At 46.2% G+C, this 10,984-nt stretch overlaps 1 protein-coding gene across 5 annotated transcripts in view; it reads left to right on the plus strand.

Moving 5' to 3' along the window:
• The window catches only part of SEMA6B (semaphorin 6B), a 195,836-nt gene extending 185,630 nt beyond the window's left edge, over positions 1-10,206 (plus strand). For all 5 annotated transcript variants that reach the window (XM_089535647.1, XM_089535648.1, XM_089535650.1 and 2 more), the window contains 5 exons: positions 2,808-3,002; positions 3,450-3,590; positions 5,423-5,500; positions 6,075-6,133; positions 6,332-10,206. In XM_089535647.1, the coding sequence (XP_089391773.1) occupies positions 2,808-3,002; positions 3,450-3,590; positions 5,423-5,500; positions 6,075-6,133; positions 6,332-7,365 (1,507 nt within the window). In that variant the 3' untranslated portion in view covers positions 7,366-10,206. The remainder of the gene's footprint in view (positions 1-2,807; positions 3,003-3,449; positions 3,591-5,422; positions 5,501-6,074; positions 6,134-6,331) is intronic.
• Positions 10,207-10,984: the final 778 nt, after the last annotated feature.

A 10,984-nucleotide genomic window follows, 5' to 3' on the forward strand; every position in this document is an offset into this window, starting at 1 on the left:
CCAGGAAAACAACTTTCCCCCATTAATTTGCTTGGCGCTTCTGCCAAGATGTTCTGGTGCTAATTAAATCTGCCTTAATTGCTGTTTTATGTGAAATTAATCAAGCATCGTTCCTGGTATCTCTCAAGCCAGAAAGACACACCAGGAGACAAGAGGGCTGCGGCGGGTGAGATGGAAGCGTCTCTGTTTCGAACAAGCTTTAGTTCCCTTCAAATTGGAAATAACTTTTAAAGACATTAATCCAAACTCTGGACTTCGGCGACAAGGCTGCGTAAATGGCTACACACCATTTCAGATTTATGGTGTCTTGGGCTGTGTCCGCACTGCAGAAATAATCCAGTTTGACACCACTTGGACTGCCGTGGCTCAATGCGATGGGATTCTGGGATTTGTAGTTCGTTGTGACTCCAGAACTTTCTGACAGAGAAGCCTAAATGTCTCCAAAACCTCCAAATCCCATAGTACTGAGTCACGGCAGTTAAAGCGGTCTCAAACTGGATTATATCTGCAGTGTGGATGAAGCCTAGGAGGGGTGATTGGTCTTTGCAAAACAACTGCCCCATCTCAGCGTGCATCCACACTGCAGAAATAATAATAATAATAATAATAATAATAATAATAATAATAATAATAATAATAATAATATTCTGGTTACTTCCTATTGATCACCCCTAAGATATCCTGTTTTCCTGCCTTGGATTGTTTTTAATTAAGTGTTTTAATGATTTCACTTATATTTTATTATTGATATGCTAGTATTTTTAGGTTGTATATGTAAGGAAGGAGGGAATTGCAGGATGTACTTATATTGAATGAATTTTACTGTGGTTGTAAGACGCTTTGATCCTGTTGGGGAAATGGGATAAAAATAAAAATTTATTATTATTATTATTATTATTATTATTATTATCATTATTACTAATAGTAAATAATCATCCCACTTTTACCCACAACTGGGAAACAAAGCGGCTTACCAATAAAAAAAAAATCAACACAATGAAAAACATCATAAAGAAATCAATACAGCAGAGTGTGACACCACTTTAACTCCATCCTACAGAATTTTGGGATTTGCAATTTGGTAAGGTGCTGAATACTTCACCAGACTACAAATCCCAGAATTCCACAGGATGGAGCCGTGACAGTTAAAAGTGGTGCCGAAGTGCATTATTTCTGCCGCGTGCGGACACATCCGCAGGCTTCCTGGGAGCTCGGTTCTCACCCGCCCCAATTGCTTTGGCTGGCTTTGTCTGCAAAACAGCCGGAATTAATTGGTGGGGATAATTGCCGCTTTTAATGAAACAACAAGAGAGGGGGGGAAAAACCTTCCCGCTAATTGATTTTTGTTTTTCTACTTCCAAACGGAAGGAAGAGAAGCCAGCTTGTGTGTCTGTGTGTGTGGTGTGGCGATCTTCATTCAGGTTTTTTAACAGTGGCTCCCAGGTCAGTGGGGCGGTGAATCCATTCTGGGTTTTAATCGGCATTTAAATGGAGCTCTCTCAAAATCATCTCTGCCATGACTGTCTGTGCATCCATCAAAGTACATGAGAGTTCTAGTCTAACACTAGAGCTCTCTGTCGGATAGAATTGTAAGCCATTCCCCAAACTACAGATCCCAGGATTCCAACAGCTATCAAAGGGCTAACGCCAGTGCTTCCCAAACTTTGGCCTTCCGGGTGTTTTTGGACTTCAGCTCCCAGAAGCCTCAGCCACCTTGACCAGCTGTCAGGAATTCTGGGAGCTGAAGTCCAAAGATATCTGGAGGACCAAATTTGGGGAATCGCTGGGCTATTGTCGTTATTTATTATTGAATCTTGGCCTCTCTGGGTCCAATATTCCATATTGGCACATTATGGAAGAATACAAAGATAAATGATGGAGTTGCTTTCTCTAATAATGAGCCAATATGGTATATTGGACCCAGAGAGACCAAGATTCAAAATCAGTCAATCGATAAATCTTCATTATAGTCTGTGACTATAACAAAAGAAGAAGCAAACTAATAAAAGGAAGCCAAATTTCCCTAAAAGTGTCTGCTAAGGTTTGGGATCTTGCTGTACTGGGGGAAAAAACCTACCATATAAAGTTAACATATTCAGGTGTAGCTCTGTTGGCCATATAGCAAAAAGTACAATAAAAAGTACAACAACATCCAAAATCCACAAAACAAGGGATGCTTTGAATCAGCCGACCAAAGTGCACAGAAGCCATGATTAATGTTAAAGAACTGAAGGGAGAAACCGACCCGGTCATAACTGACTTTACATGTTTTTAAGACAATCAAGGTATATAAGGTTTGCTTTTGGATGAATGAATTTATTACGGCATTACAGCCAGCGTAAAATAATAAAACGTTTAGAAAAATGACCTTACATCCAGTTAGAAACATTTATATTCAAGCATATCATAAAAATGCATGAGTACATACAAATGTTAAGGATAAAACTTTGAACCGTGTTTCGGTAAGGATTTAGGATTTTGGAATTTATATATATGAAGTTATATCAAGGTGTGGATGCTTCAATCGGTGGATAAAAAATATTGTGGATATGGAGGGCTGACTCTGTGTGTGTGTGTTTGTGTGTGTGTGCATGTATGCGCATATATATATATATATATATATATATATGAGAGTGATGCAGGTATTTCCAGGTCCCACACATTGGATATCTCTATTGGGGTCTGGGTGGAAACTTGGAATAAACTCATTGCCCCACTGACATGGACTGCACTGGTTTTTCCATTAAGACAGTCAAACTTTCGTGCCGCTTTTGACACGTCTGGGCCCTTTTCATTTTCCCAAACAGGTATCAACTGCGGAAGATTGTGGTCGACCCTGCAGCCGGGCCTGGCAGAAACCACACGGTGGTCTTCCTGGCCTCCGACACGGGCACCGTCCTCAAGTTTCTCATCCGTGCCAACATCAGCACCAGCTCTACAACCGTCAAGGCCAGCAGTCACAGCTTACTCCTGGAGGAGTTTGAAACATACCCAAGTGACCGGTAAGTTGAAAGGGGCAAAGGGAGAAAGAATGAAAAGACGGAAAGCCATCATTGTACATTACACTAAGCCATAGTTGGGAAGGATGGAGCTCTGGGACTGAACATCAGACCTCCCCTGGAATATTGTGTCCAGTTCTGGGCATCGCAATTCAAGAAGGAGGAGGACAAGATGGAGTTCTGGGTTCTAGTATGAACTTAATCATGCTGCTGGGTCCTATCACCACCATAGATAGGTTCAGCACCTTGGAATACAAATGCATTCCTTTGAAAACCTTTGATTTGTGGTAAGGGATCAAGGGACGATAATTGGAAATGCCTTTCTCAAAACTGCCAAATATAGGATTCCATTGGACAAAACCGTTGCAGTTAAAGTGGAATGGTAGTGAGATGATTCTGTAGTGTGAATGGGGCCCTGGTCATTGCTTACCTCTTGGTCTCGTTCTCCAGGTGTGGCAAGGACAGTGCGTATGAACGGAAACTGCTGGGCATGGAACTGGACAAAGCCACCGGCTCTCTACTGTTGGCATTCCCGCCCTGCGTGGTGCGTGCCCCTGTGGCCAGGTGCCACCAGCATTCTGGCTGTATGAAGTGAGTATTCAGTATCCGAATGTCCCAAAATCTTCCCGAGGGATTATTTGGCATAGAATACAGTTGTGGATTTATGTCTTCGTAAACAAACATGCATCTGCGGGATTTGGAATGGGGCCATTCCGTAATGTCCACATCCCGTGAAGCTACATTATGTTACGCCATAGTAGTGCTAGCAAAACAACTGAGGCACATCAGAACTGTACGCAATGGGACCAAGGCACACCCGTTGTGTGTTGATCCTGTTGCACATCTGGACACTGGTAAGGAAGTGTTGATCCGCGCTGGTAGACCCTGATACACATTGGGACACTCGTTGCCAATGATCTGTTTGCACATCTTCACAATTCTCTAACAGCGTTTCTTAGGGTGCATCTACACTCTCAAAATAATGCTATTGGACCCCAGTTTCACAGCCACAGCCACAAATCCAGGGATGTTAGTTTGGAAAGGGAGAGAAGGTGGGAGACCTTGCAAAAGTCCATAGGATGGAGTGACAGCACTTCAAGTGGTGTCAAACTGCATTATTTCTACAGTGTAGATGCACTCCTACAGATCCTAAAGTTTGAGCCAGCTTCTATAGAGAGATACAGTATTTCATACTGCAGGGGGATATTTGTTTTCTCTCCTAGCAGGGAGGGAAATATCGCAATTCTTTGTCCCCTATGTGAAAGGATAACATTGCTGGGAATATACACCCCTAGGCACTTGCAACCTGGTCCCAACTGTGCTCATAAAAACAACTCCATATCGGATGCCCCAAGATGTATAGCCTGTTCCATGACATTCCCAGGATGGTTGTCTTTTCGAGGACATGGTGCAGCATGTGTGTGGTTTTGCACGGTAGTCTGCCGATTCCTGCAAAAAGCCGCCAGCCATCCCCACGACGGAGCAATATTAGAACCATCCGTCACCCACCGTAGGGGCTTGCCACCGTCTGCAGCATTTGGCAACATTTCCTCCTAATGGCTGGAGACGTCAGCTCCATTATTCAAAACTTGGCTGTTGGATACTTAGAGCCTCCGGATCATGGAGATGGGAAGGACACTGGGCAAGAATGTTAAAGACAAAACGTAGGGTGATGAAAGTAGAAGGTGGGGGGAGAGAGAGATAAAACAGAATAACAAAAGTTTGCAAAAAGCTAAACCAAAAGCCAGGGAATCTGGAGGTTTTGCAAGGGACGGCAAATCCATCCAGGCAAGATTTGGCAAAATGGAAAGAGGGTGTTGTCATAATGCCTCACTTGGGAACAAGGAGATGAGACCAAGCAGGAGTTTCCTTTGGGCAATTGTACCCATCATTAGAGTTGGCATCACCCAGTTTGAGTGTTGGACTACAACCCCTGAATCCCCATTCAACCATGGAAATCCATTGGTTGATTCTGGGTGAGTTACACACTCTCGGCCCCAGAAAACCCCATGATAGGTTTGCCTTATGGTCACCATAAGAAATGGCCATTGCTGCTGTCATGGTAGTGTGCCTTCAAGTCATTTCTGACCTTTCTTGGCAGAATTTGTTCAGAAGAGGTTTCAAACACAGTAGTGGAGAAAGGTTTTGTCAGCTTGCCCTTCCCAGGAGGCACAAACAAAAGCAAACTGTTGCAGCCTCACTGGGCTTGTCTTTTTTCCTCATTCATAAGTTTAGCCATCTTGACTGTATCCAACATTGCTTGGCCACATCCTGGTTTTCATCAATGCAATGTTGAAAAGAGAGCCTTTCGGGCAGGGTATAAATATCGTAAATAAATAAATAAATAAATAAATAAAAATAATGTTGGCAGATATGGGGAACGATGAAACTCCACTCACAATCCTTTGTGTTTTGCTTTTCAGAAACTGTCTGGGCAGCCGTGACCCGTACTGTGGTTGGACCTCCGAAGGTGCCTGTATTTTCCTGGAAACCAATACCAGGTAACCAATAATCATGACATAATCCTGGGGTTCTCAGATCTCAAAGGCTGGTCCTCTTCTCTGGTCTTCAGAGTGAGGGAGAGGAGGACCTTACAAAGTGTGGGTCTGTGGTTTACCATTGTGAAAATCCTAGAGTTGGAAGGGACCCCAAGGGTCATCCGGTCCAACTCCATTCTGCCCTGCAAGAAGACTCAAACCCATCTTCTGACAGAGACCCCCCCCCCCAAGCTCTGTTTAAATACCTCCAAAGGAAGAGACTCCACCACACTCCAATGCACCATCTTCACTTAGTCACTTATTACTCAATAGTGAAGAAAGGAAGAAAAGTCTTGCCCTTTCCAGTAGGTTCAGGCACACTTAAAGAGGTATCAAACGGCATTATTTCTACATGTAGATGCACCCTAGAGGATGGAAACATGGCAGATAAAGTCCAATCATACTGGTTTAAAAGCTCTAGGTCAAATTCAGCATGGGTGATGCTGTCATCCCTCCCCACCCCTTCAATCCCTCCCCCCTTCACTTACCCTAATTCTGGTTCTTTTAATCCCTCGTCCCTGTCTTGGTCTATTCACAGAGTGGCATTTGAGCAAGACGTTCGTGGGGGCAGAACATCACACCTTGGCGATTGTGAAGGTGCGTGGCCATCTGTCCATCTGCAGGTCAAGTGTTGCATGGCCCCTAAGAAGGCAGAGGGGTGGACTCTGACTATGTTCTGCCTACCCTCCATATTAGACAACTGAAGCAACTGGCTCACTCTGTCAAGTGATAGAGTCAGTCCCATCTGTTACCAATATAATCCTCACAATTTGCCCTTCTTCCTTTCCCCCCCAGGGCTGGTGACTGAAAGCTTTGTGGATGAACCCGACGGTTTGGTGTCAGTCAACCTACTGGTGATCTCCTCCGTGGCAGCCTTCGTCATCGGGGCCGTGATCTCTGGGTTCAGCGTCTGTTGGTTCATTGGCCACCGCGACCGGAAGGAGTTGGCCCGCCGGAAGGACAAAGAGAACATCCTCTCCCACAGCGAGTCGGTGGTGAGTGTCAGCCGGTTGGGCGAACGGCGATCCCGAGGCGGTCCTGGTGGTCAACCGGAGAACCTGCTGGCTCCGTTGATGCAGAATGGCTGGCCCAAGGGACTCATCAAAGTCAGTCAACATGACCTGGATTCAGGGGTGCTCCCAACCCCAGAGCAGACCCCCTTGCAACAGAAGCGATGCCCCAAACCATGCAGCTGGGAATACAGCCACAATCTTATCAACGCATCCTTACGGGGCGGCGATCCTCCTTCGTCTGTTATCCTTTTCCATACTGGTCACAGTCCGGTACCATCGCACCACATCAGCTCCGGACGGGTCCTGCCTATTTCTTGCCACTCCATGTTGATGGACCAAGAACTGGAGGGTGGGACTGGGGACCTCTCCTTGGACATGCGTTACCTCCCCGTTGGCACTGGCGGTGGGGGGAGCGGCAATGATGGGCCCAGAGGGGGGCCATCCCAACAGCAACAGCTGCAGCAAATCCCCCCTTCCCACCGGCCCTGTGGGACTCGGAGCTCCTACGGTGGCGAGATGCCCATCACGCCACACGACAGCCCGGACCGGCGACGGGTGGTCTCAGCCCCAAGCGGGGAGACGGGGGATTCCACTCAGTGGAACCCCGAAAAGCTGAACTCAAATAGCAACAACGCCGCCACCAAGGTGAACGCACATCTGAAGCGCAACCACACTTTCAACAGCGGGGAGGGCCAAGCGGCCTATGCCCGGGCACAGCAGCGGGCGCCTACGCTGGGTCCCCATCACACCCTCACGGACTTGAGCCACCTTCTGAAATACAGTGGCATTGAGCGGACTCCCTCCTCAGTCAAATAGGGGAGCCGGACCAGGGGGTTTGGCTTGGCTTGGTGACCTCCCTCCTTGCGCAAAAGGGGATGGGGTTTCATGGCGGAGAGGAAGAGGAGAGGCACAGCAGGGGGGAAACGACCATCGAGAGACCCTTGTTCCCATGTGGGAAGGGACAGAGGAAATGTCAGACCTGCGTTCCCCCCTCTCCGATGCGTATGGATTGTTGAAGAGAGGGGGGTCATCCGGGAAGTGCTGCTTGGGGCAAAAAAAAAGAGGGGGGGACCTCTTCTGTGTGTGAGTGTGAGTGTGTGTGTGTGTGAGTTTGGGGGGGAAATCTTCATTCCGGCGCTTCCTTGTTGAACTCTTTCTCACAGTTATGGTGATCCTCTTCTGCTCAGACATGTGTTGGGTGGGTGGGTGGGCAGGCCGGCTCAAATATTGCGTTCTGCCCACTCTGGCTATTCTATTGCCGTTGTCACTCTATGAGACACGACAGAAGGAAGAGGGTGGAGGAAGTCATAGGAAGCCTCGGCTCGCTAGGGAAGTTGCGAAAGGAGGTACGGCATCAATTCGATGGAGAATTTGCAAAAAGAGATACACTAGAGGAGTGGCACAAGGAGCTACAGCATCAACATGCTAGGGTATTTGCAAAAGGAGGTAGAGCATCAACTCGCTAGGGAGGTTGCAAAAGGAGTTACGGTATCAGCTCATTAGGGAAGTTGAGAAAGGAGGTACAGCATCAGTTCAATAGAGAATTTGCAAACGAGTGATACACTTGGGGAGTTGCGAAAGGAGGTACAGCATCAACTTACTTGGGTTGCAAAAGGCCATGGACAAAAGCGGGGGCTTCCCTATTGGATTTTCTCTCTCTCTCTCACTGTCACGCTCTCTCTTCCCCTCACTTTGCTTCTTCTTTTGTTTTGACTCAGTGTTTGGAGCGTGGTCTCCGGTTGCGAAAGGGATATTTTGAAGAAAAACAACAACGACGAATCAAAGACTAGGTTTCCTCCTCCTGTCCCTATGCTGGTTTCTTTTGCTTTGGGGTGAGGTTCTAATGTGTTGCTTAAAAACACATACACAATGATATACTCATAAGAACAGTTGGTCCATCTGATATAGAATAGCACCATATCCAAGGCTGCCTTTCCTTTATGGGATCATGTATTTCCTTGTGTGGAGAGGCCCTTCCTCTCTGTTTTCAATTGGTGCTAACCATCAGGAAGTGAGGATCAGTCCCGCTTTGGAATGCTTTTGCAGATCTCACACCACTTTGACTCCACCTGAAATCTTCTGGGTTCCATCAAAGAGTCATAGGGCTATCGTTCAAGTAGATTTTTTGGATTCAGGGTAAAGGTGGGACATGGAGCCAGGAATGAATCCCAGCTTCCTAAAGAATTCAACTGGGAGCCCTGATGGTCTAATGCAGCAGTTCTCAACCTGTGGGTCACAACCCCTTTGGGGGTCGAAAGACCCTTTCACAGGGGTCGCTTAAGACCATAGGAAAACACATATTTCCAATGGTCTTAGGGACTGAGACATTCCAATTATATGGTTGGGGGTGGCCACAACATTAGGGACTGTATTAAAGGGTCGCAGCATTAAGAATGTTGAGAACCACTGGACTCTAATGGGTTCTGAACCAGTTTTGACCCATAGCATTCCACAGTCTGGATCAAAACCATCATTATTCCAGCCCAGACCACTTCAGCATAGATATATGAATATATTTGTATGCAGGGATATATTTTAATGTTCCTTCTAAAATCTCTGGAGGCTTGAGAACATAGGAAAACTAGAGACCTGAATGGCTGGGATCACTGGCCCCAGTTAAGATTTTGCAATGGCCCCAGGTTTTTTGTTCAAGGAATGCAAAAAAGATGCCTTGGGCTGATCCTCTTTAGTATTATCTATAGTATGTCTGGCTGCAACACTCCAATATTTCAAATAGGGCTTTCCTTGGAGATGCAGGGACTGGATCTAGGACCTTCTATGCATAAAGCAGAGCCTCCATCACAGACCCCCGTGAACATGAAAATCAAAACTGAAGATGCCCACGGAGAAAGATGCTCAGGTGTATCCTCAGTCCGCACTCGTATTCTTAACAAGCATTTCCCCTTCCTCCTCCGTTGATCAAACTTCTGGGAGGCTGTCACGGGATGTTCCCAAACACCCCAACATCTCAAGATTTGGGGAAAGGGTCCAAGCGCCGAAACGTCGATGTGATTTTTCTAGGTAAGAGCTCAGAGGCTGACCTTTGGCTCTTGGCTCCTTCGGGGATGCTGGGACTCGTAGTCCCAATTTTCCCACACTCCGAGCCAGAACGGATTAACTATCGGTTGGATCCGGTGATGCTCTTAGTCTATTTTTGTTACGCCGGGGTTTAATTTTTGGGATTGTGGAGGGGCTTGCGGGTGGGGGAGAGAAAGAGAGATGCTTGACATGTTTGGCCCGTCATAAATGCACTTAGGGGAGGAGGTTCTCAATAGGGTGTTTGAGGGAGCAGAGAGGGAAAGGTTTGGGGGACATTTAGCTCGACCAGGGATACAGGTCCATACTGGCTCCCCCCGAATCCGTGACCCCCGTTCATTCCCGGGGTGTTGCCTCTTTCTCCCCCACTAAAGGGGGAACAATAAAATAAAAAATAAGCACACTGTAAATAGGGTGTGGGAAGCATGCGGGCCTTGAGACAAGAGCCGGGCGGGTGTGACATGCGTTCTCTCGTGACCTGTGCTCCCCTCACCCCTGGAAGTTTCTCATCTTTTAAATATGCCCGTCTCTCCTGCATGCGACAGCAGTACGAAAACTTCTCTGTATCACTCTGGAGAAAACAAAGATTCTCTCCCTTCCAATAAACCTTTGTTTACAATGAGGGGCCTCTCCTGCCTCGGCTGTTTGTTTGCTGCTTCTCCCCACCCCCCCGCCATTCTCTTTGATTGATTGATTGATTGATTGATTCACGTCCTTGTTCTTGTGTGCCTTCGTGGCATTTCTGACTGTCTGAGTGATTGATTAATTAATTAATTGATTGACATATGTTGTTGTGTGCTTTCAAGGCATACTGACTGACTGATTGACTAATTGATATATGTCCTTGTTCTGTGCCTTCATGGTATTTCTGACTGATTGACTGACTGATTGACATATATTGTTGTTGTGTGCCTTCAAAGCATTTTTGACTGACTTGATTGGTTGGTTGATTGACTGATTGATATGTGCCATTGTTGTGTGACTCCAAGGCATTCTGACTGAATGAATGATTGACTGTTTGATTGATATATGTCCTTGTTATTGTGTGCCTTCATGGCATTTCTGACTGATTAATTGATTAATTGGTTGATTGACATATGTCATTGTTGTGTGACTTCAAGGCATTTCTGACTGACTCGCTGATTGATTTATTGTACATGTCATTGTTGTGTGCATTTGATGCATTTCTGACTGATTGATTGATTGATATATGTCATTGTGTGACTCCAAGGCATACTGACTGGCTGGCTGGCTGATATATGCCCTTTTATTATGTGCCTTCATACATGTCATTGTGTGCCTTCAAGGCATTTCTGACTGACTGACTGATTGATTGCTATATGTCCTTCTTGTTGTGTGCCTTCAAGGCATTTCTGACTTATGGCAACCCTAAGGCAAA

Source organism: Sceloporus occidentalis, unplaced genomic scaffold (genome assembly GCF_023333645.1).
Source record: "Sceloporus occidentalis isolate IW3139 unplaced genomic scaffold, rSceOcc1.0.p SCAF_8, whole genome shotgun sequence".
NCBI lineage: Eukaryota > Metazoa > Chordata > Lepidosauria > Squamata > Phrynosomatidae > Sceloporus > Sceloporus occidentalis.